Here is a 25,952-nt window from a genome sequence, read left to right on the forward strand (position 1 = left end):
TAAATACATAATGCATAAATACTGTACTCACCCTGAATAAACTTGTGGTTCCGACATTTGATTTCTCCCACACCGCTTCCCCTAAACCCACTACAGACCCAGTAGCACATCATTTTAATAGCTGTGTGTCTGGCATTAGAATCCAACACAAGGAAACGTAATGTGAATCAAGTTTATAAATGGATTAAAAACAGCAGAACTGTTGTTCAGCTAAGATACAACCTTGTTTCTATTTAATGGTGATAATTTAATACCACTTAAGAAATCACTGCTGCATACAGGGTCCGGATGCCTTGGACCTTTGGGATAATGAAGCATTTCACTTTAAGATCCCCCATCCTTATCCAGCCTAGGTTGAAGATCAAGGCATACTGTCACTTGATGACTCACTCCTTCTTGCTTCTTAGCCCTGTTCACATGACACTCTTACTGCAGGGCAACCTCTGCTTATCCTATCTATTATCAAGGAATTACACAACAGCCCTGCTATTTACTCACGGCTGGAGGGGCTATTTGCAAGGTAAAGGTATTTATCACATAGCAATGAACCATCCTTGAATTTAGAAGCCAGCCCTTCCTCCCTTCTGTAAATTTTATCTCTTCATTTCCTTGAGTGTTTGATAGTATATTTCAGGCATGTCCAACAGGTAGATCGTGATCTACCAGCAGATCACTGGACGTCTGTGGTAGATCACTGGTAGATCACTGGCTCACCCCAAAGAACCTCAACAACTTTGGCTTCCCTAAAAAAAAGCTTTGCCCTGCCCTCCTAAAAAACAGAGCTTTCCTCCACCCTAAAAAAAGCTTAACAACCTTACCCCAAAAAGGGGGTAGATCACTGTGAGTAGATCGCAATCTCTTGGGAGTTGGCCACCCCTGGTAAATTTAAATAAATCTGGCAATACAGGACCTACTTCAACTGATTAATAGGATTTCTGGAGTGCTTAATTACTAAGTATAGAATCCTGCAATGATGTGAATTCAGCATGCATTCATATATATAGTCCAATGCAACAGAACATGTGAGAATTCACCTTGCAGGCAGTCATGATTGTGTGATGGTGGCACCCTTTTTAAATCACTGCCATTGTGCACATTTTGGCAAACCCAAAGAAATAGGGGGGTGAGTGCGGAAGGCACTGGACTCGGGGAAAATCCAGGGAGAACAGGCTCTCAAAGTGCCAAAATGTTTTATTGTGCCCAACACATTTCAGAATTCTGAAGTCTCTTTTTTTGTGGGCAGAATTCCTACCGGAAAGCTGTGAAGATTAACTTTCGTTTATCGTTTTTTCCTTTGCTAAATATACTCACATGCATAAATTGCACTTCACCATTTTAGCTGTTTGTCTGAATACATCAACAGAGGCGCTAACTTTCTTTTTTCATCTCCCCAAAGCTACTCCATAAGGTCAGCTCTAATGGGCCCCCTCCTTAATACTCTGAGACTGAGGAAAGGCCAGGAACTGAGTGTCTACATTCCTTTCCAACACTCCAGGTCAGGGTCACTGTTCACAGGAAGTTGGTCTGACTATTGGCCATCCTACAATGATTCTCTCTCCCCCCCCCCCCCAATTTATATATATATATTGCAAGACTAACAAAATCTGTCACCTTTCATCGTTTAAGAAACAAGAGGGAAGGAGAAGCAGAATCATGTATATCCCCATCCTAGATTTGTATATTCTGTAACTGTGTTACAGAGCTATTTCTGTTGTTGTGGCTTGCCGTCTTTTGTCTACTTTTCAAGCTGTAAGTGGTACATATTTGGCAAGGGAGTAAATGACAAAATTCTCAAGGGCCATCTGCAGGTCACCCAGATAGCTTAAGAAGTTTGCATTAATTATGCTGTGTTTACTACCCAAGAGGGAGTGCATTAACTCTTTCAAGCCACAATAGGTAAAACCATGGCATTTTGCTGGTGGGGGGGGGGGGATGAAAGAGATTTGGGTTTTTTGGGGGGAGGGAACTGCCCTTTTAAAAAACATTCTTTTTATGTGCCAGTCGAAAAGCTCGGCAAAAAATAAATAAATCTAAAAAGGTAGACTATTTTCTTTTGCTCTTAATCTATTTTTCCCCTGTATTTTGACATCAAACGCTGCCTGTAACCTAATCTTCTAGGTGTTTGATGTGGCCTTAGAGACATGACAATTAAGCATGGCTTAAAACATTAATCCTAACAACAGAATCCAAAGACAAGTAATGTCAGGACTCTCCACCAGCGAGAAACTCTCTCAGCGTTTGTGGAGAAAATGAGTTGCAAATGAATTTAGGCACCTAGAACACCCTAAGTGGCCTGGGTTCAGAATCCCTTGGGGATCACCTTCCCATATATGGGTCAGTCCCCATCCTTTGGATTAGGGTGATGAGGAATCACTACTGTATTTCAAGACTCACCACTGCTGGCAGTGAAGTTGTCCCCTACTAAGAGGAGAGCATGTCCAGTAGTGGATGAGTGTTGTAGAATGCCCTCTTTAAAAAAATCCACCAGGCATGCTCTATTGCAATCTTGAGATGCTTGATTGAAATCTGTACCACCTCTTCGTCCAGACTTTTTATTACCTCTTGACTGGTTGTCCATATCTCTGCATTGTTACTATTAATTTTGCCAGTTGTGTCAAGCGCATGATGTTTCATTAGTTTTAGTGTTGTGTTTGGTGGAGTGCGGTGGTGGTGCTCGCCTGGCTTCTGGTTGTCCACACCACTGCTGCATACCAGAGGACAGAGAGAGGGAAGAGTGAGGTGGCAATGAGGTTGGCATGGTGCAAACACACTGGCAGGAGAGTTGGTTTGGTTCTGCTGCTGCATTTGCACCATACTGTCCTCTCCACTGGCTCAGCCCTTTCTGTCCCAGGATGCAGCAGCATGGGTGAACAGGGGGCAGGCAGATGAGTACCACTGCCCCACCCCACCATCCACTGCTACTTATATTACCAATAAAAGAAAGGCAGCTGTTCTTCTTTGTACAGTGGTACCTCGGGTTAAGTACTTAATTCATTCCGGAGATCCGTTCTTAACCTGAAATTATTCTTAACCTGAAGCACCACTTTAGCTAATGGGGCCTCCTACTGCCGCCGCGCCGCCAGAGCACAATTTCTGTTCTCATCCTGAAGCAAAGTTCTTAACCTGAGGTAATATTTCTGGGTTAGCGGAGTCTGTAACCTGAAGCATATGTAACCTGAAGTGTATGTAACCCGAGGTACCACTGTACTGAGAAAAGCAGCATGTTCGTTTAAACAAAGCTGCATGCAGGCTTTAAATCAGGAATGGGGAACCTTAGGCCCAGCACCCAAATGTGATCTTCCAGGCCTGCTTGGCTGGCTTTTAGGAGTCTTCCCTGGCCACAATTTCTCCAGAGCCTTAGCAGCCCTGATTTGCACCCTCCTCAACTGCTTTTGCCTTCCCAGAATGTGTAAGTGAACTCCGATAATGCTTCTTGCTTTTCTGGATAAAGAATAGAAAATCTGAGTTTGATGAAACAAACCTACTGTACACAAAATAACATTAACTTTTGTTACTTTGCCCACTTTTGGCCCAGCTCTGCCCACCAATGGCATGTGGCCCCTGGAAGGTCACCCAGAAGGGAATGTGGCCCTCAGTCTTAATTAAGGAGGTCCCCCGCACCTGCTTTAAATAAATAATACTGTTTGAGATATCCTCTGTGCTTTATCATTGCAATTAAGGACAGACATTGCCCCAAGTGTTATTCTGGTTGATTTTTCAGATGCTGTACAACAGTATCTGCAGACACACATAATATTCAGCTTGATTTTTTTTTTTTACAGATGATAAAACTATGTAAACACTATAGTTATATTTTATGTAGTGGTTGTAACAATCAAATGCCTCTAGTGGAGCTGTGGGACATTTTGTGTCTTGTGGATGTTACCAGGACTCAAGCTGGACCAGAAGAGATTCCCTTCGAGATGGGGATCTGCCTTATTCCTATTTCTAGATGTGGTAACTACTTGCGGTTATTCAGTGGTGAGGAAAAGATATTCTGCAGAGGCACCCAGCTATTACTTAACATGTTCCAGAGTGTAAGGGCTACGCTGTGGGCAGCAGTCTGAAGTGAGCCAAAAGCTGGGGAGACAGGCCAAAGATGAGAACCCTTGGGTATAGCAAGACTTAAGGACAAACCAGGCATCAGGCTCAAGGAGTAAGCTAGGAGACAGGACCAGGGAGCATGGCAGGACTAGAGGACAAAGCAGGAGCACAGACCAAAGGCGGCGGCAGAATAGTGTCCAAAGAGACCTTGTTGCTCAAGTATGGCTTATCTGGAAAAAGAAGCCCTTTTTACTCTTTCCTGCCCAGAAAGGTCTAATGGTCACAGTCTGGGTGGGTGACCCAGTCAGTTCTGACATCCTGTTGCACAAGCAGAAGCACAAGGGGAAGTATGTTTTGCTAACATAACAGCAGTAGCAGATGGTGGTGTTGTGGGTCCTAACCAGACCTCCGCTCAAGCTCAACTGCATCACTGCTGCATTCTGGGTTGGAGAGGGAAATGGCAGCAGCGAGGGCAGCACAGTGCAAATGCAACAGTGGGAATGCTGAATTGGCTTTGTCCTCATCATCCCAGTATGCAACAGTGATGTGGGCAACTGGAGGTTGGGGAGAATTGATGCTCTATCCTATAACCAAACTATACGTATGCATTCTAAGCCCCAGGCTCACTTCCATTTCATTGCGTATCACCCTATAGACACAATCCAGAGGAAGTTAAGCATGCTTTTAAGTGCTACTGAAACCAGTGTAATGAAACCCACCAAATCAGGTCTAGCTATCAGAGACACTGTGCCAGATGAATGTTACTGCAACAGGGATTTATTTCTGCCCTCATTTAATAGCTGCTAAAACTTATTAACAGTGAAAAGATCTGTATTAAAATGTGTTACAATATAAAATCTGGCATTGTTGGTAGAGCTACAGACATTGCATGTTGAATTCTGACCCAGGTTATCGCTCAGTGCCCAAAAACTGGAGTGTGTGTGTGTAAACAAAGTGAGTTTTCACACAGGAAATTGAAACTGTTAGGTCTGTATTGTGAAACCTACATTGGGTGGAATGTTATCAAATTTAAAACTGACTGCCCTTCATCTTCTGTCTTGCATTTCCATCCTTCACTTCTGACAAAAATAGAGAAGCAGCTCAAGGGCACCTTTTGGCATTACAAATGAAAATGGCCTTAAATCTAAATTCTCAAGTTAACTGTTATGGCAATTCTTTCTACCACCTCCCTCTTCCCAATCAAGCTGCACTGTCTTCATACCTTTGAATACCATCAGAAAAAAAGCACTGATAACACTGAATGGTAAGTGGATCTTCTGACCCACCTGGTCCAAATTGCAGCAGCCACCTGTGCATTCAAAAAGCTACTCCCCAAACTCAAAAGATTCTTTGGAACATCTGCTTATAGCATAAGGAACTTATGTCTGTGTGGGGAAATTCCAGGGCAGCTTGTGTGCTCAGGAGATATGCTTTTGTGCCTAATGCTTGCTGCAGGAGAAAAAATTCCCATGGCTTCTCTTCCAATACTGTCACAAACACCCAAGACCCATCACGATGACTCCAGAAACTCATAGCTTAGGTATCATCCTTTCACCACACTGTCCTATGAAGCAACATCATCTAGAGACCAGTGCTCTTCAACTGGTGTGTGTCACAGCGTCACAGCCTGATCCAAAGTGGATCCCAACAATGGCACTACCAGCATGCAAATATACAGTAAAAGATTAAGAAGCAGGTCCCCAAATGCACATTTGGGTTCAAAGTGGGTCCCAGATCTGAAAAAGTCAGAGACCTAAAGTAGAGAGAGAGCAAAAACTTGCTTTCACAAAAAGGGGGTATTTTTTATTATTATTCTTAGCAGTATTCACCTTGAAGGAATATGAGGGAAGCATACACTTTTTTTTACAGACAATATATAAACATGTTGTACATAATTAACAATAACTTAGTTCACTAAACCAAAAATTAAGCCAAAATTAAAAAACAAAACAGAAAATACTGCCAAATCTTTATGCTGATACAAGTACAAAATAATTTAAATCCTGACTGCGGTTCTTATACGCTGCAGTGACTGACAATATATTGCACTTTGTCGACTGTGTGGACCCTGCCCAGCAAGCACTCCTGCTGCACAATCTCCATTCACCAAAGCGGGGCTTGTCGAGGGCTCACCCCACAGAGACAAAGGAAGATTGTGGAGCAGCAGCAGCAGCACTGGGTGGCTATTCTCCCCCAATGTCATGAAGCCTCTCATGCTCTCACCCAGCCACTCCCACCCCTAAAGAATTTGAATTGAGTTACAAATCGTGTATAACTGTACCATTTTTTTAAAAGCCCCCCGCCTCCCTTAAATATAAAAGGTAGTTTAATTTCCCAGTTTGTCAATTGAAGATGCCATTTCTCCCAGACAGAATTTCTCTTCCACTTGTTTTGGCGATTATTTCTATTTCTTCACAAAGTGCAGCTATATATGCCCACACCAACCAGAAAAGGGAGGAAAGCAACTTTTCACTTTGGATGCTTGGTCCTTCGTTCTTTATAAAACAGCTGAATTATATATTGGGGGGGGGGCAGGAAAGAGAAACCAAAACCAACGTACACCTTTGTTTTTTGTTTTAAGCAGACTTTTGCAGTTAAGATACAATTGGCTTGATTAAAAAAAAACCATTAAAAAAACAAACAAGAAAAAGCTCGTCACAGAATTAAGCTTATGCGGTTTACATTATCAAACCCCTTTGCTCACAGGGGCTTTTTTCTCATCAGAAATATAGCTAAATATGTACATCATATGTTATACTGGACCTTGTGATCATGAAAGTCATCAGATCATAACAATTAGGAGAATACACTTCACACTGGCAAGAGCTTTATTTTTCGGTTGTTTACGTACAATATGGTTTCAGAATGGGATATAACTTTTTTTCTGTTTCTCAACATTTGTGATTTTCCTTACAAAAAACAAACATATATGTCGTATAGAAAACGGCCAGCATACCCGTCTATGCTCCCCAGTAGCAGATCACTTTCCCATCACTCAGTAGCTGTTGCTATGTCTGAACTACTGGACGAATCTGAAAACAGGTCTCTCTCTCTCTCTCTCTTCCACCACTCTCCCTTATAGACCGTCACCTATTTTCCGCCCTTCACCAGTTTCACAGCTAGGAAAGGTGCTGTGTGACATGCATGCCTACAGATGGCAAACTCCAGCTCTGGACACATTATTTAAAACATCTAGTAGTGAATTAGCTACCGTAACATTTCTTAGTTTCTTGGGCAAGGTCTGCTAATCAAACAGACAAAACAAAAGCATCATGGCAGATCCTCAATAGAGTTTTCTTTCCCTTGCCCTGAATTAAGGGTTGCGTGTTAGATCCAGGGGCACAGACCACTAAAGCAAGGGCTACAGCTCCAGGGTTTTATGTGTCAAAGGTTCAGCATCTGGCATCACTGTCTCAGAAAAGAAACACTCTTGCCTGAGACCTGGGAGACCACCTGCCATACCTCCAATCTCAGCAGACTGTACTGAGAAGGATACAAGGAGGGTCTGAATCCGTGTTAGGGTGGCTCACTATACCAAACTGTCTGTGCTGCAGCACAAACAGGGCAGCCCCCCCCCATCCTCAAGGTGGGGCTGGGAAAGATGGCAGAGTTGTTGCCATCGGTCTCTGTAGGTAATACTGAGCTAGATTGACCAATCATCTGACTTGGTATAAGGCAGCTTCCTAGGTTCATATGAAACAAGAACTCTACACAAAAACCATCAGAGCGACTGGAGACTGAACAAGAGCAATGCATAAAGGTGGTGGCTAAATGAGGGACGTTTTTAGGTTCTGGGGGCTCCTAGTGCCAGGAGTTAGTAGGGCTTTTTGGTGCGAAGGGCATGTCTTTGTGCAGACGGGGAAACAGGTAAAGAAGGCACAGATAACAGGAGTGATAGAAACAGTGTGGCAGCCCTGCACTGACCGGGAGGTTGAGAGCGGATAGGGCACAGAGGTTGTGGAGTTAGATCGCAGATTGCCAACACGGTGCCTGCAGGCACAGATGTGCCCACAGAAGTCTCCCTTGGCACCCAGGGGGTCCCCTCCTGCCGCTGATGTCAGACAACGAAAGAAGCATTCTATTGCGGTCAATAGAATGGATTGCAATGTATGCTTGGCTGTGGTGTGTGTGTGTGTGTGTGTGTTGTGCCCATTTTCTGAATGTGCCCATGGGTTCCCAAAAAAGTTGGCAACCCCCAAGCTAGGCGGATGGAGCAAATCATGGAACTTGGTGGACTGGTGTGCTCTATCTAAAACGACACAATCCATGACTGGAGGAGATGCAGTTCAGACCTGCTGTTGGGAAGGAGCAAGAGAGAAGTGGGGAACCAGGGCAGCCTGGGATGCGAGTATACCTGTTATCACTTTCTACAACCAACTAGATGCTCAGAGAGGTATGATGGGGAAGAAATGCCGATTTTATGCATTTTAGCCCTCCGGCCAATGCAGGACTGTTCATTATGGAAAAACCTTTTAGCCATTTGTCCAGTGTATCTTGGTCTTCTTGTAGGATGCCACGCTTTTAAACAAAAGACCTTCACATTGACAAAAATGAATACAGAAATTATGTCAAAATAATCTGCACCTTGAGGCTGTTGGAACCTAGGTCAGCGCCAAATGTCTCCCTCTTTCACATACACAGCCCCTTCCTAGTAGATTTTTTAAAAGTCTAACAGCGATGAAGAGAATCAAGAGTGGCCATTAAAGCAATAAGAAGATTTTTTTTAAAAAAAATTTTTACCTGGGTGGACGTTTCTTTAAACAAAATAAAAAAATAAAATAAGATCCACAAGAACATGCAAGAGTTTTGAAGCTCTTTCTGGAACACAAGAGCAAAATAAATAATGATTTTTTTCCTGTATCTGATTTCTTTTCTTAAAAAGTAGATTTTTTTTTTATAAAGTTGTCCATTTTTCCTCCCCTGAACACAAAGTCTGTGATAGAAATCCAGCATGGGCGGCTACCACTGAGCTTCCTCTTGCCTTGGGAGGCTGCTAATCTCTTTACAATATTCACAGTAATTAACAAAGAGAAAGGAAAGCTGGCTCCAGCTTCTTCGACTGCTTCAGCCACCTTTTCTTTCTGCTGGGACCAGAAGGTATCATTTCAGACAGGTGAGTTCCTCTTTCTCCATTTACCTGAGGGGGCAAAGTGCATAACAGGCACCATTAAGCATTTCTGCAGAAGACCCATCACTGCAAAGTTTTAGTCTAGCGCTAGGAGTCGAACCACACTGGAATGAGATCCCCTTTTGTTCCTCTTCCTTCCCTACATTCTCTCCTCTGGGCAGATTTTTTTCCCTCGCTGTCGTCTTATAGGCAAAGCCCAGTGTTTTCAAGTTCTCTGTTAGGATCTTCAGATTCTATCCCATGGCTGTGACCATGCTGGATGGATGTGGATGTCCAAATGAGATGCTGGAAGATGGGTGAATGGGGGTAGGCGTTGGCAGGATATGTCCAGAGTGGCTGAAAGGTGGCAAATGCCCCATCGGTGTCATGTGACTGGCAAGGGCAGCAGCACTGAACGGAGAAGATTTCTCCTGCATGCACTTGGAAAGTTCCTCAAAGCATTCAGAGCCTTTCTTGCTCTTCTTCGACTTGTTAGACATTTTCCTATTTCTGGTCTGAATTCCTTCCTTCTTCATAGTCAAAGGCCTGTTCACCTGCAAGAAATGAGAAAATCAGGCTCATGCAAGCAAAATGACCTTCTTGTGTACAAAAATAAAAATATTTAAACAGCCCCTGAGAGTTTCCCGGACAGAAATCATTTTCAGGCCAAAAAACAAAACGAAAAGCCTACATCTCCTCCTTCCTCCCCGCAGATTTTGTTTATAAAATTTGATTTGTTTAATGAAACCACACTGGAAAACTTCAGACATGAAAAAGCAAGTTGGACCAAATACTGGCAGTTTCCACCCCTCCTTTCCTTAGCCTTAGCCCTTAACCTTCATTCATTTCCTAATTTAAAAAAGAAAGAAAAAAAGATTTCCTTTAAAAAAAAAAAGAGGGAGGGGGGAGGCAAACACACAGCACCAGATTCTAAAGCTGGAGTGTTTCAATTTTTAAAAAGAAGAAAGTTTGCACTATTTCTATGTTCAGATATATAAAATTTGGAACTGATCAGGGCATTCTACAATTTCTTTCATGCAGTGCCAAACTTATATAAAGATACCCCAATTGAATTAAACTTTACATGAATCCATTTGAAATGTCCTCTGAATTTCTGGGAAAGGCAGAGAACCATGCAGTGTTTGGGTTATAACCAAAAGTTCTAACCCTATTTTGCTTAAATCACCCGTGTGCTTTAGAAGCCAAGCTAATACATTGTAATGTCACTGAATTCCACATCACTATGCCAACAAAGAATGCCCGTGACTTCCCAGGGGAACCCTAAAAAGCTTTTCTCTTTAAATAAAAAAATAAAAGGACTCCCTGCAGTGAATACACAGGGGCTGGTGGACGCCATGCAGTTGCGGCATCAATCGCAGTTAAGCAAGCAAAAGGGCGACACATGGCAGGCAAATACTCACATTGTGCAATTTATAGTACAGTCCACAGGCATTGCACACTGGGTCCCCATTCGCATTACGTCGCCATAAGGTGGTGGTGGTTGTTTGGCAGTTGGCACAACAAGTTCCTGCTCTCCTAGCTGCTGACTAATTAAAGGGGGGGGGGAGAGAGAATATGTTGAACAATCTGTTCTTTCAATGGTTCACGTGCAATATAATTTAATTTTTAAGAAGCAAGCTTTTTAATGAAATAAATGACACACACACACACACACACACACAGCAGGGGGGGGGAAACCCTTTCTATGTTCCACCCCCACTCCCATTTGTTCTGGGATTTAAATGATCTATTTTGAAAATGTAAACCTGGACCTAATGCTAATGGGTGGATGGGTGGTACATTACTCTATCAAATGTATTTGGTAGCTAACCTGGGATATTATGATGCCTGAAGGTGTTCGGTCCCATAGCTCAAAAATTGGGGGGGGGGTGTATGTGCATTAGTGCACCAGTCTAGTAGTTCCTTGCCCACCTGCTTGGCCTCTCATTCTTCTGCGCCGGAGAACTAAATGGAAAATTCCAACTGTGCAAGAGCTTAATGTGTGCATCAAAAATGCACCTGGAGCTCTGGGCTGTATGAACAGTGTGGAAAAACTGCATGTGAATTGTCATGTTATCCATGTATATACAGTCGTATCTCAGAAGTCAAACAGAATCTGTTCCGGAAGTCGGTTCGATTTCCAAAACGTTCAAAAACCAAAGCACGGCTTTTGATCGGCTTCAGGAAGCTCCTGCAGCCAATCGGAATCAGCGGAAGCCCCATCGGACATTCGGCTTCTAAAAGAACGTTCGAAAACCAGAACACTCACTTCCGGGTTTCGATCGCTCGGGAGCCAAGATACAACTGTAAAGCAAGAGAGGAGCAGGAGAACGGACTGAACATCACCCAAACCCGTAACTTGCTGTGTTCTACTACTTTAAGCAACTTTCTTCTAGGCTGTTTCACTTCCGTCACCTGAGCCAGAACTGGGAGAAAGTGTCTTAAAACAGAAGAGCACAGAAAGGGAAGGTGGGGAGCGGGGGAGAGAAGGTTTGCACCTTTCCATGTGAAGCCTTTGCGCACACATTTTTGCACGAGGTGCTTTTTTCTAGAAAAATAGGTGCCGGTACTCACCGTGAAGTTGTTACAGTAAGCGTCACACTTTTTAACAACAAAAAGAGATGCCAGTACTAAGCACCCCCTGAAAAAAAGCACTGATTGCCCAGATGCTTTACTCACGGTGTCTAATTTGACTCAACCTCCCATGCTAGTTCTACTCAGTAGGCCCATTAAAGCTAACATATATAACTAACTTTGGTTCATTAACTTTATCTACTCTGAGAAGAACTTATTTGGCTATAGCCCATTACCCATATACAGAACTTTGTGGAACAGTTAAAAAAAAAAAAAAATTCCCTGTTCTCATTATCTCAAACTCCTTGCTTTTAAAAGAATATTTATTGCCATTTTGTATGACACATTGTATAGCACCACCAATGTTTCCCTCAAACTAATGCACCCATCCCTCATGAAGTATGAGGTATATTCAGCAGTTATCCATATTTCTGATCATCCAGGTCACTTGAATAAAATGAGTTTGTACCGTTCTCTTGCCTGTGTATTAAATGCAGCAGGAGTGCATTTAGTTCTAACCACGACAAAAACTATGCATTTGATTCTAATTTGTAACCTGATGGTTTAGTGTATCTAGTCAATTCAAACTCAATGCTTTGCTTAACCCTCGGACCCTAAACAACTGGGCTGATTAATCTGCCTGTGCCATGGCAGCAACATGAAGATGTGCAATACTGCACTGGCACCCAATATATATGACCACATCTATACACTTCTGAAGATGTTTGAATTTGCATTGTAATATGCAAAATTAAACTAGTCCTTCTGACTTGCTAAGCACTAAACATACTAAACTTCAGCCTTGCTACAGCGTCTGATATGAGCTCTAGGGCTACCAGACTGAACTGAAAAGCTCCTGTGGATTGTGTTTAGTGTTTACTGTTGTTTTATAATGTTGCTTGGGCCCCCAAGGAGTGGGGAGGGAGGGAGCTCCTCAACATGAAAGCAACCTAAGTAAGATTTACATTCAGGGGGGGAAAACTCTTTCCCCCTAGATTGGCACTTGGCTGAGTGACCCATAACCCTGAAAACAATGGGGTCATTTCAGAAAATTTTAGGAGTGGGGGGAGGAAATGCACCCTCTCTTTTAGGAAAGAATCCTTCATACAAAGGGTTCAAAGGTATTCTGCTCCAGGAAATATGTTCAGTACACTATGTTTGGCGCAGCCTAATGAGTGTGTCAGGGAAATATATACAAATATGTAAAAAGCATGGATGAGCTGATCCTCAAAAGCTCCATGAACATTATTGCACCACCCAAGCAAATGAAATGTGTACAACGACAGCGCCTTATGGCTCAACCTGTGACACTCATCCAATTTCTACAAGCCCAGTTTCTGAAGCTGACACAAAATGTGCAATAAGCGAGATGGCACCCCACTATGGCAGAATATAGGACAGACTTCTACTCTGGATCCAGTTTAGATCAAAAAATGTGCCTATCTACATAGGGTGCTGCCACTGCTCTTATTCCACCTGATTTCAGCTGCAATCCTGGGAATGTCTTAACCATCTTGACTGTGCACAACGGTCACCGATTCTCCCAAGCCTTTCAGTGTACAGTGGTACCTCGGTTTAGGAACAGCCCTGTTTACAAACTATTCGGTATATGAACTCTGCAAACATGGATGTAGTGTTCCAGTTAGCAAACTTTACCTTGTTCTACGAATGGAAGCCGAACAGTGAAAGGGCACTGGCGGTGGGAGGCCTCATTTGGGAAAGCGCACCTCGGTTTAAGAACGGCTTCGATTTAAGGACGAACTTCTGGAACGGATTAAGTTTGTAAACCAAGGTACCACTGTATACTAAAAAGCTCATGACTGTGTTTACCAATTTTCACAATTTCATCATGAGTCTCACAACTAAGCATGTTTATCTTTAATAGCCAGCTCTCAGGAGTAGAGAAATGAGAGAGAAAGAGAAAGAGAGAGAAGCATACATTTATTTTTACAACTGCTGCTATTGCTACGTTTGGCACCAAGAACATGTTAGGAGCTGCAGAAAAAAAAATATCTGAATTATAAAGTTACAAAATGAATGGAAGGAAAGCTCGTTCAGAAACAAAGCAATATTATAAAAGGGCTATTGAAAAAATCATTATAACTGGAGTTGACCATACCATGAGACAAAATTAAGAGGCTAATTCAGGTGGTAGAAATAGGTTGCCCTGAAGTGCAGCAGAGGCACATCTGCTCCCTGGATCATAATCTCATAATCCCCCAAGAAGTTCTATTCTATAAGACCAATTGAAATGAATGGGAACTATGTGAAAAAGCGTGGTAGTGGAATCGGGGAACGCGTGCCATTGGAGTTTTTTGTGTAAAGCATGAAAATGTAATGTGCCACTGCAAGTACACTATTCTGTTCACCAAAGTTGTTTTCAGAAGCTCCTTATAAGACAGAGCCTTCTGTTACATCAGGCTGTTTTTCAGTTAGCCCAGTAGTGTCCATTCCAACTGGTAATAGCCCCCAGGGTCAAAGCAAGTCTTCCACATCCTATACCACCTAATCCAAATAATGTACTAAACCAGGGTTTCCTAAACTTGGGTCTCCAGCTGTTGTTGGACTACAACTCCCATCATCCATGGCAAGCAGGACCAGTGACCAGGGATGATGGGAACTGTAGTCCAAAAACAACTGGAGCCCCAAGTTTGGGAAATCCTGTAATAAACTAACCTGCTACTTGCCAGAAAGTGAATTACTACCATTGCTTCTGCAGGAAAAGCACATACATACTCTGCCACTGGGCTAAGGCCCCCCTCCCAACTTATTGCAAGTTTACTGAGTCCCATTCAAAGAACTAGGAGTGCAAAAGAAGGCCAAATAACTGCCCCTGGTTCTCAGAGTGATGAAGTCTGGTGAGTAGAAGCTTCTCACAGCTGTGATCAGTTCAAGTAGGACCAGAGCTGGGGAAAGGGGATGCCTGGGGCATAGCTTAGGTGTTCCCGTCCCCCACTGAGGCCCCAGCACTGTAAAGACTTCTGGATGATAAGATGGGGTGAGGGAATAGTGGCAAAGGCTCTCAAACTGAGTCCTGCGCTTTCTAGTGTTCCTACTCTGCCTATTGGCTCATTTGTGTTATGAAGGGCTTCACTCAAAAGCCCATCATAGCACTAATCTGCTATTGGCCTGCGAGCACTGAGAGACCCCCCTTCCCAAAAAACACAACAACAACACCCTTAAATAGAGCTAGATGTTCAGGCTGAATGATTGAAGCTAGCCTTCCCCGCCCCATCATGCTTTCATTGCAGCCGAGCAATGTTTAGATCCCTATCACTGGATCAAGATTATTTCTTATCTCTTATACGGCTACAGCTTTCTGGCACAGTTTATAAACATTTTCATCTTTTATCCAGACTTCCAAATTTTGCAATGCTTTTTGGAGGTCTCAGTGGGTAAAAAAAAGGTGGTGCAGTATTTTAAAATTAATATCATTGTTAGGGGACAACAGTGGTGATTTTTCAACACCGATTGTTTATAATATTGGAAAGTTCTTAGAATTTGGATTGTCCTGGCTTACTCCTTGATCTAACAAATAAAAAATATATAGTAACACAAACTCCAGAAACTTGCAGTGAGTTAAGGACTTGCAGTCTCCCACCAAACATTGGAAAGCAGAGAGCTATGTTTGCATATTTGAGATAGTTTATTGATACTAGACTCTGCCGCTTAACTCTATGGCCTGTCCCATTTAGTCTGGCATGGAGTTTAGCCTGCGAGAGACGATAATGTTACACTGTTGTCTTAACATTTTTCTAGACGTGTCACTCACTTCAGAAGGAAAGCAAGCCTATTAAGAAGCTCGCCCTGTTGAAATTCTGACTCACAGCCGACCCCCACTGTAGCCCATCCTAGCTTTAGATTACTAGAGCCGCTCCTTCAGTCTCCTCCTAGTTCTTGCTGAGGCAAAAAACGCCCCCCCCCCAAATGATGAGGGAGAGTTTTAGGACCTCCACCCAACCCCACAAACCACATTGCTCCAAAAAAGAAAAATATTTATTATTCTTAGCATATTTTTTTTACAAGCATTTGTAGAGTGGAGCATATTCGCAATTTCAAAACAGACAGCCTGACTGGCATGGCTTGTCTATAGAAACTCTTTAAAGCTTTTAGAGTCAGGAAACAGATACACAAAGTTTCCTTATCTTCAGAGTACAGATATCCGGATAGGAAACTACTACCAGGAGCCTAGAATTTTTTTTTTTAATCACTCAAATGAAAATACACAGTATAGGTGACTCCATGGAAAAATAATCAGTTCTTTTAAAAAGGCAATTAGAGAATTGCCCAAAGAGAGAGAGAGAAAAGAGAGAGCTAATGTTAGTTTTACCATGGAATCTCTGAGTACAAAAATTACTTTATCAAAATAATTACTGAGCAGATAGCAACAACTTTGACGCATCTGATTTCCCAATCTCTCTCCCCCCCCCCTTTACACTTTATGCTTTGGATCTCTTTTTGGACTTTTGGGCTGGAAGGGCATACATGACTAACACATTCAGTTCCAGCCTACTTCTGAACTGTCCAAGAGGTCAAATGAATTAAAGCTGTCCTTTCTGGATAAAAGGGACAGAATGCAGCCACAGGAACAAACAGGCAGGCACAATTGGTTACACACCTTTCAACAGCCAGAGCTTTAGAGAAAATACAGACAGACCAGGAGAAGGTGAGCTGGTGGTTTCACACTGGCTAGTGTCTTTGAGCTACAAATCTCACCTCTGCAGCGAACTCAACTCTGTAGCCTTACGCAACCCACCCTCTTTCGGCCTCAGTCCTTACCCCTGCACAATGGAAATAATAGCACTAACCTACCTTACAGGATCGATTTAAGAGCTACAATAAAACAATGGATTGGGGGGGGAGGGAGAGAAGCCGCTCAAATACTAAATGTGTGATGTATATCCACAAACAAAATTGCTATTGTTCTGTAACTTGGCATGCAAAGTTCTGCGGGCAGGACTCCCTGCAAAAAAGAAAGTATGTCTCTAAGCGACACCGTGACCGCTGAGTGACATGGGTCTCATGTGCAGTGCAATATCTAGATCCCATACAGGCTCTGAAGCACACAGAGATGGGTCAAGTTGCCCTCTCGTCACCATACACGCATGTGTGTGTGTGTGTGTGTGTGGTCCCATTAAATAATTTTAGCCTCAAAGCTGGTAGAGAGAAATAGACACCTACCAGTCTCCGTTTAGGTTTAATGAGAGGTCGGTTTTGACCGTTCATTTTGTGGTAGAGCCCACAGGCGTTACACAGGTAATGCCCAGTACCGTCTCTTCTCCAGAGAGGGGTGGCAGTAGCTCCACAGTTGACACACTCTCTGCCTTCTAAATGGAAACACGAAGAAACCGGATTTCTTTCTTTAAAAACAAATTCACAAAAGCTTTTTGCATTGTCCTTTTAGGCAGATTCCAGAAATCAAAACAGCACATTATTCAAAACAGAGGGGAGGAAAACAAGAGAGAAGACATGAATGGCAACATCTACAGTGCATGCAATAAAGGTCTAAATCCAGGAGAGTTGCACAAATTTCAAGCATCAATTTCGTACACAGCGATCAGAAAGCAATTATATTTAGTAGAACTTGCATTGGTATCAATCACAATGTGGCAGAAAATGTCCTGCTTTGCTTCTCCCGTCTAATGCAGCTCTATGGCCACAGCATATTTGAGACTGTTCTTTCCTCCGCTCACTCCCCCCCTCCAAAAAAACTCCCCAAGAAAAGCAAAGTAGGAACATCAACAATTGTATGGATTGCATTGCCGAGTTAGCATAGTTATCTAAACAGAATGGCAACTCTCCCACCACCAGCAGATCTAAACTGTTTTTCCTGTGAATACTACTGTCTCTGGAATTAAGCAGAGTTTGAAAGTGGACAAAGATCTGAAATAGTTCAATAAGGGTTTTCAATATAAGGGAGGGAAAACAGCTTGAAATGTATTCTTTGAATGAGTTTACATTTAACTTTTTGAGCTTGCGGTTTACAATTTCATAAGGAAGTTCTGATTGATTGAGTATGCTCTTTGTTGCTGGCTTGCTCATATCATACGTAAATATTCACTGGCTATATGTTTAAGGATTGACCTAACTTGAAAGATTCTGATATGTGCATGCTTGTTCCTCTAAAAAAAAAGGAGGGGGAGGATATTTACTAAAAGTTCATTTGTCTGTGAAAAAGTCTGGTTAATAGAGGAAATTCTTTTAGCACAGTTTATGCAAATCATACAGTATTTAATGCAGAGGAAATACACTTTGGCCAGTAACTCGAGCAGGCTGAGTTCTGCTGCATCTATGTCTCCTTTAATCTATGGAGTGGGTGGTTTTTAAACAGTACAGGCTGGAGTGAAAAATGAGGGAACTCTGTGAAGCTGAGTTCCTCGCTTTTGTCCCTCCTTGGGCAGGAAGCTGCAGGAGTCGCCTTGTCGTGAGTCTTGGTTTTTCTACAAAAACATTAAATGGTCACGAACTCTCCCCACTTCCATCTACAGGACAGGGTCTCCATTACAACACTTAGGAAAACTCACATCTAATAAAAAGCCTTGTGCTGAGAGAGGAGGGGAGGAGGGGCTGAGACCTAATTTTCCAAGGTGACTGTTTTATCTAGTTTGGAGCACTTTAGAAAAGTAACAGTGGTGTGGGATATTTTAAAAATTGCGTTCTGTTTCTATGTACTGGAGACAGTAATCTATCTCGGGTCCTGGGGAAAATGTGAATTCTCTCGCTCTTGAAAGGGAGCAATTTGAAGTGGAGATCCTGAAGCAGTAAAAACATGTGATATTTGGGTTGCAATGCTCATAAAAGAGATCATGTTTCTGAATTACTAGCCACTTTGAAAAGAGATGTGTGTATAGACATATATATCCTGTTTTATTTTTTATTTTTGGCCACATTAAACTCCATATGTATTTACCATGCCCTGGTAAGGTTTGAAAGCAAAACATATAAATGAAGCAATATGAACATAAATTATTAGCTTTTGTATCAATGAGAATATTATTCATTAAACAGTACGCTTTTAAAGAAAGAGAGGTTAAGAGAGTCTCTTTGGCTTAAAGATTTTATATGTGATGACAGATGGGATTTTTTTTTAAGTTGCTTGTTTTAACAAACAGGGATGAGCTGGAGTTAACATGATAAGTGGCACTTATTTCCCTCCCCCAGTTTTATTGAATTCATTTAAATTAGTATTTACAAGGTACCTTAGTAGCCAGCATTGGTATGTAAACTATATTTGAACTTTTGCTCCTTGTATGATCTGAAGGAAATCAGGCCCTCTGGAAGTTTTAAGAAAATGGCCTTGTAAATTTCAAGCCTGAACAGCTAGTTCTTTGCAAAATGTACTGCTTAATAAAGATGAACTTTTATCACAAGTTAACAAAAGCAACTTAGTGGAGATCCCGCAAAAAGAGGCAAGGGAATACAGGATCTTGCCAGACATTTCCACTGAATACAGCTGGCCTAGGCCTTTATATTGCTGCGTTAAGAGATTTTCCAATATAAACCCTTATTTGCATAATTCAGATCTGCCAGTTTTGTGGGGGTTTTTTAACGGATTACTGCATCCCTTGGGCCCAGCGGTGACCGAATGCTGCAGAGACCAGCGGCAGGAACTTGAAGGGAGAGACAGCTTGCCTACAACCAATTAGCAATAACAAACTAAACTTTTGAAAGCTAGAGATGCCCCTGCTGTTCCAAGCTGCTCCCCCATCCTCATAAAATGTATGAGTAAGTTCAATTTGGTTACATTTTCTCACTAAAACTGAGCAAGGGGAATTCATTCAGGTCGAAGCAGGGCATTTTAAAACATGTCCTATGAAACACAGAATCACTTAATCCAGATTATTTACCTACACCTTAACCCATTTAGCCACTCTTTTTGCACAAGATCAAGGTGCTTAAAGAGTTTTAAAATAAAAAAACAATTGTTCCAGTTTTCAGTATATGTTAATACACCAACAGCAATTCTAATCTGCCTTGATTATTGCAATTACAAAACCAAAGGAGCAGTAAATTTGAACTGAATTAATAAACTGGATGTGAATGTAAGTGGCCCAGAACTTCCAGCATCCATTCAACTTTTTTTTGGTAAATGCTACTATTTAAATTTAAATAGTTAGTTCAATGTGGGTGGTTTGGTCTTTGCAATTTGTACTGAGAAAACCACCCCGCAAAATACACAAAAGCCTTATTTTTAAGCATTTGTTTTCATTTTTGTTGTTGTATCCACTATACCAAAATCTCTGAACTCTTATCTGGTGGATGACATGAATTGCCTCAATCCCGAGCACTGAATTTCAGAGAGGAGGTCACAAAGGATACATGCCTCAAGTCACCTCGGAATCCATTGGCCGCATTTTAAATATATATCGTTATTGCTATTAGGTGTTAATTAACAGCGGCCAGGGTAGCAGTTTCCAGTTCTTATATCGGAGTAAGGCAGGAGCATTATAAATCCTCTCTTGAGAATATATAGACAAGACATAAAGTTGAGCAAATACTCATACGGGCTGCCTCCTCTTCCACCCCCATCCATGCACATGCAGCCCACCGACCCATTTTCCCTTCCTAAAGGGGTGCATTATTATTATTCTTATCATCATTATTCTGTGAGAAGAGGGTGGGGCGGACAAGGGGCTTACCTGAGCAGGACCGGGCTTTGCTCCTCTGCTTGGGGGTGAAGCTGGAGGCGGGCCCCCCGAGGAAGCTCCCCGGGTGGAAGAGGCTGCCGCCGTAGTCGTGGGCGGCGGGCACGTAGGAAGGGTAGGTGGGGATGGGGTGGTGCGTGGAGGGCTGCGCGCCCATGGAGGCGGCGAGGCTGCTGCGCAGCGGGCTGGCGCTCTCCATCTTCATGCCGTCGGCCAGGGACACCTGGTACTTGAGCGGCTCCTTGTCGTCTTGCCGGCCGGCCGAGGCCGAGGCGGGCGAGGCTGCGCTGCTGCCGGCGTTGGGGTCCGGGGAGACTTCCTTGGGCGGCGTGGGCGGGAAGCCGAAGAGGTGCGAGCCCGAGTGCGAGGCCGGCGTGAGCGACGAGGCGGAGGCCGCGCTCGACGCCGAGCTGCCGCCGCCGGGGTACACCGAGATGGCGCCGGGCGGCGCGCCGGCCGCCGAAGGGTGCAAGGGCCCCTTGGTGAAAGGGTTCACCGTCCACGGGTTGTGATGGTGCGCCGCCGACAGAGCCGCTTTGCTGCTGTCCAGCCAGGGCAGGCCGGGGCTGTGGAGCAAGTGAGGCCGGCACATTTGGCTCCCGGTGAGGCGGGCTGCGGGCAGGGAAAGGGCGGCAGTCAGTCGGTGAGACGGTCAGGGGAGGCCTAAGGGCGCTTTTCTCTCCCGGCCACCCAGCTGCCGACCCCCGCACCCCGCTGCGCCTAGGCAAGGCCTTGTATGCAAGGAAGATAGTACGCCCTTTGGCCTTGCCCCTACTCGAGCCACAAAATGGAGTCAGCCTTGCCCGCGCCTGGAATTCACGCCATGCACATTAGTATACCAGCAGCTTCAAGCAGCCATGATTCAACTCCCATTCCAAGGGAAACGCGCTTTTGACTCCCAGAGGAGGGTCAAAAGCTCGTTAAAGGAGCGCAGACGAGGCCGCCTACCCAAAATAAAATAAAAACTTGCAGAATCAACAGGGAGCAGCAAGAAAAAGGACACTTGGGGCTTCTTTTGGAAATCGGTGGGGATTCAGGAGTAAAGTGCCCGCATGCTGGATAGCGTGCTTTGGAACAGGTTTTTTTTTTGGGGGGGGGATCCAGATAGGAAGGTACCCCACAGCTCCTCCACTCTTTTGCTCAGGTCAAATGAATTTTGGCAACCGCCAGGCAGGCGATCTTCCCTCCTGCAATCGAGCAGCTGAACTACTTCGGGCATGGGAGCAAAGCCCCACCGTTAAAAGTACACGAGGAGAGGGCAGGGTGTGTGTGTCTGTTAAGGAGTTGGGCCTTTCCTAGTCTTAAAAGCAACACGCACACCTCCCAACAGAGCTCTATTAAGCAGAACGAGTTGTTTTGTTGTTGGTGGTGGTGGTTTTGGGAGGATTTTTTTCTCCCAGTGACCTCAATGCTTTTTAAAGTTTTCTCCACACACATGAAAAAGGTGCGCGTCATCTCATCTTCCCCCGACCCCGCCTTTATATGCATGCTGATCCAAAAGTATTTCAAATAGGATTAGATTTCATATCCGGGAAATGGCCCGGTCTTGTGCCTCGAAGTACAGTACTGTATATCTGTAGTTAACAAGCCCCTTCCCCCTCTCCCAACGCGAAGACGCCGCTTCCCTTTCCTATTCCCCCCCCTTAAAAAAAAGGGCACGCCAACCTTTTTCTAGGATTAAACCCAACCCGATCGCCCTCATCTACTATTGCTCCTTTGCCAGAAACCTCCCAGTCTCATCTCCATGAAGATCAGCAGGAGCCCGAGGCAGAAACAGAAAGCAAGAAGAGCTGGGAGGCCGGTGGTGGAGGGAGGAAGGAGCAAGCGGGGGGGGGGGGGATTTACCGTGCGCCTGGCTGTAGGAAACTCTGGCTCTGGCATGGGCCGAGTTGGCATAGTACGGGTTGCCTTGGGAGTCCAGATGATTGAAGAAGACATCCACTTCGTCCGGAGGTAGGAGCTGCGCTGGTTCCATATAGTTATGAGCCAGTCCCGGGTGATGGCTCTCCGGGTGCTGCCCGTTCAGTACGGCGTGATGGGCCATCCAGCGCGGCTGGTCCGTGGCTACCTCCATTCCTGTGGGCTTCTCCCCCACTCCCCCCCTAAAACCCTCCCTCCAACCCAAAACCGTTTTGGTTTAGAGTTGGTTTTGGTTTTGAAACGGTAGAGAGCTAGGCTGATCTCGGAAGGCAGACAAAGGTAACCGTGTGTCCCTCTTTTAAACAGGGAAGTTGCGGAGAGAGGTTCCTGCCACACACCTGGGATCACCACCTGTAAGGAAGGAAGGAACGGTTAGTACCTTACGTGCCTTTTGAAGATGTGCTCCAAAGAGTACGCGTTAGATTCCGGCAGACACAGTCCTGTAAAAATTGTCCTCTGAATCACGGGATGGAGGTGGGGGGAGGGAAGAGAGGGGAGCGAAGGAGGGTCCTTATTTTGACCATCACAGTCTGTAGCCGCCACCCCTCTCCCAGTTCAAAAATATTCATTCTTCCACACCGTCCCCAGGCTAACATCAAAACATTTGTTTTTAATGTTCCGCTGTACAAAAAAAAATAAAAAATAGTATCTACTTTTCTACAGTTGTCAATAAGCGACGAACTGTAAGGGGGAAAGAAGAGAGCCCTTTGGTCTGCGTTTGTTTGTAGTTCAAACTGAGATAAAAGAAAAGAAAACTCGGAGTGATGAGTGCTTTAAAAACAAAAACAAAAAACAGCGATTCGAACGCGTTTTCTCCTGCAAAATAAGCGCAGTCTCCTTTTCCTCCCTCCGCCCACCCTCTCGGTTCCACTAACAAACATACTTACAGAGAGAAATTCCAAGCAGACTGAATCTAACTCCAAATGTTTGAAAAGTTTCTTTATGAGGCTGTAAAGGGGGGGAGGGGAGATGATTGTTTGGAGGATGGAAATGCAGAAAAGAGTGAGCGAGGGAGAGGCGAAGGAGAGCGAAGAGAGAGAGAGAGGAGGCTTGGGTAGAAGCTCTTACTCAGATGGCAAGCTCCACTTATTCTGGCCTTTTTTGTAACATCCCCAAAGCATCCTATGTCAGCTCTGGCGCCAGCTGGACTCGGTTCAGTAGACATGAACTAGGGGCGACGCGCAGGCTAAGAACCAGCCAATCAGCAGCCAGGCGCTCAGCCGAGCCTTGCGATTGGCCCCGGGAAATCCACATTCCCCTCATTTACTCCAAACAGCTAAAAAGCGCTGAACCCGCCAAAGACTCCCTCCCCCCCACCCCACGCGCCATTCCACTCCTCCATTGCTTTTTAGACTTTTGCTGCCCCCCACCTCTTCCAGAACTTCTCTGTTCGCCCCATTCCAGCTTTCCCATTATTAAGCAAGCTCCTTATCTCTCAGAGATCGTGCTTTCTTCTTGTTGCAAAGTGAATACTTTACTCATCGTAAAGCATGCTCCATACCTAGGATTTGGGAATCTACACGGCACTAAATAACATAGGGAGAAAGTGGGGGGGGGGAGAGAGAGAAGTACTTAAAAGCAGAGTAGGCAGGGACATGGGGTTTCGAAATATGGTCAGCTTTAGGGAACCCACACCCTATTTCTCAAGGCCCAGAGTCCGGTTCCCCATCATTTTAAAACAAGGGCAACAATTGCCCGCATTTGTTTTGTTTTGTTCTAGCTGATTCAGTTGTAATTAGAGTAGTGTTAGGTGGGTTGGATCCCAGGCACATGCAGAGTAAACCAGAAGTACCTCAAATAAAACCGAAGTGGCTGTTAATGTACCAGCGAATTCGAATCCAAACGTATTTAAAACCGGCAATGATTTTATTTCTAACTACATGCCTTATTTCTTTCCGCTGTAGTTCAGTGTTTTGGTTCTATTATTACATAATTGTTATTTCACCATAACTTTAGTGCTCAGTCCATTCACTTCACAGTAGATCAGCCCCCTAATCTGATTTAACTTCTTAGCGGTAAGTACATTCAGGATCGTAGCCGATCCTGAGGCAGCTTGTTTCTCAGGCAGCTTGTTTTGTTCACCATTTAATAAATGAACAAAACCAGTACCCAACTTGCATTTTTTTTATTAAGAAAAACCAGAAATACGTTTTCCAAGTCACACTTTTAACATCAGTTTAAAATCTTCGTTTAAAATAGTAAATAATTTTAGTAGAAGTGAATTAATTACATTAATACTCCACGGGCATGGCAATTTGGAAATAATTCTGGGTAGAAGTATAATTTAGTGATCATATAGCTGCCAGATCATTACAATCGTCTCCTACCCCTCTGGATTTTCTTAAATCTGATATTTAGGTTAAAGCAATAATACAAAAGCACTGGTTTTGCATGGAAGTCATGAGTCTTCCTAGGTAATCGCCTGAAAAATCCCGCCCAAACCAAGGCCATATTTAGAACCCTTTGTGTCCAATATAACTATTGGACATTTATAATTCCAGGAAAATCCAGGCAAACCACATAGGTTATTGTATTCTCTTTTCATTCCTTATGGGGCATTGAAACGATGTAACAGGACCAGCTCTCAATCATGTTCAGAATATTGATTTGCTTTTAACTCTCTGAATGTAAACCATGACTATGCTACTGCTTGGGCTTTCAAAAACTTTTTAATAAACCGCTTTCTGATAGTTTGAAGCCCCCGAAGCTTTCGAGCCTGCTGCTTGAAACAGCTCCTGCCACAAGCGAGGTGGGTGGCTGGAGAGAACTAGCCGCTTGCTCAGCAACTCTCACTCCCCTTTTAAAACCCAGCAAAAAATAAAAATTGAAAAGGAAAATTATCCAATCACCCCCAGAAAACATTGATGGCAGACTCACAAGCAAAAACATTTCTAAAAGGAAAGAAAGCATCCAAATCAAGCCCACGACTTAGAAGACAAACTATGCAGTGGATACATTCTTCCGTCCACCATTCCGCATTAATAAAAACAGCAGCAGCAACATTTCAAGGGACTTTGCTTTTGCACACGACTTCTACGAGCGCTAGCTGCCTTCCCTTTCCTCAGATTAAGTGCGTTGTTGTTGTTGCCCATCGCCAGCCTGACTAACCTTAAGAGTTTTAATATTCGCAATTTTTGCTAAAGACGCTGCTGCTCTTGTGCCCCGTTTCTTCCCTGCTCCGGATCAGAACTCTAAATCTTTCTTTCAAATCCAGCACGTAGAGGAGCCTAATAAAGCCTCTCCTCTCCCCTGCCACTATTTTAAATGTTGCCTTTTCTGCGGCGGTTTAATTGGGGACGAAGTGTGGGGTTGTTCCTGGATCCTTGCTAGCAGCGAAGGGAGCAAGGGCGCCCGACTGCCCAGGAGACTGCCCCGGATCATTTACTCGAGATCGGATTCCGCCTCCCTCCGTGCCTCGTTGTAACGAGGGTGAAAGCTGTGAATTCTTCGCCCGTAACTCGCTTCTCTCGACTCCTTCTTCCTTGAGCGAGCTGCGTGTCTCTAGTTTCTAGAAAACTCTCAATGCCATGGACAGCGTCTAGATAAGAGAGATATTCTTGCGGATTTCTCTCCTCCGAGCAGAATACGCTTAAATATAGTCATGCCTTTTGTGCGGTAAAAGTTTTGATCTCCCTAAATCTGTTTTCGGGAGTAAGGCTATT

General features: G+C 43.9%; 1 protein-coding gene and 1 long non-coding RNA gene across 8 annotated transcripts in view; one reads left to right on the forward strand and one right to left on the reverse strand.

The window, feature by feature from the left end:
* Positions 1-5,825: 5,825 nt before the first annotated feature.
* Positions 5,826-22,450, reverse strand: GATA2 (GATA binding protein 2). 2 transcript variants are annotated; one of them, XM_083603082.1, is made up of 5 exons: positions 22,216-22,450; positions 20,365-20,982; positions 16,907-17,052; positions 10,573-10,698; positions 5,826-9,705 (listed from the first exon to the last, which is right to left on the reverse strand). In XM_083603082.1, the coding sequence occupies exons 1-5, from the start codon at positions 22,442-22,444 to the stop codon at positions 9,406-9,408; spliced, it is 1,419 nt and encodes a 472-aa protein (XP_083459208.1). In that variant the 5' UTR covers positions 22,445-22,450; the 3' UTR covers positions 5,826-9,405. The 2 variants fall into 2 exon arrangements, with proteins under 2 accessions (XP_083459208.1, XP_083459207.1); XM_083603081.1 differs by having other exon boundaries at positions 16,907-17,085.
* The window catches only part of LOC310757664, a 44,857-nt gene continuing 39,258 nt past the window's right edge, over positions 20,354-25,952 (forward strand). For 4 of the 6 annotated variants that reach the window (XR_014545377.1, XR_014545378.1, XR_014545379.1 and 1 more), the window contains exon 1: positions 22,545-22,661. This is a non-coding gene — a long non-coding RNA (uncharacterized lncRNA). Of the gene's footprint in view, positions 20,486-20,832; positions 20,973-22,544; positions 22,662-25,952 lie in introns of those variants that run through there. The other 2 variants (XR_014545375.1, XR_014545376.1) reach the window with 2 other exon arrangements.

The sequence above is a fragment of the Podarcis filfolensis genome, assembly GCF_964270895.1.
Source record: "Podarcis filfolensis genome assembly, chromosome: 2".
Classification (NCBI taxonomy): domain Eukaryota; kingdom Metazoa; phylum Chordata; class Lepidosauria; order Squamata; family Lacertidae; genus Podarcis; species Podarcis filfolensis.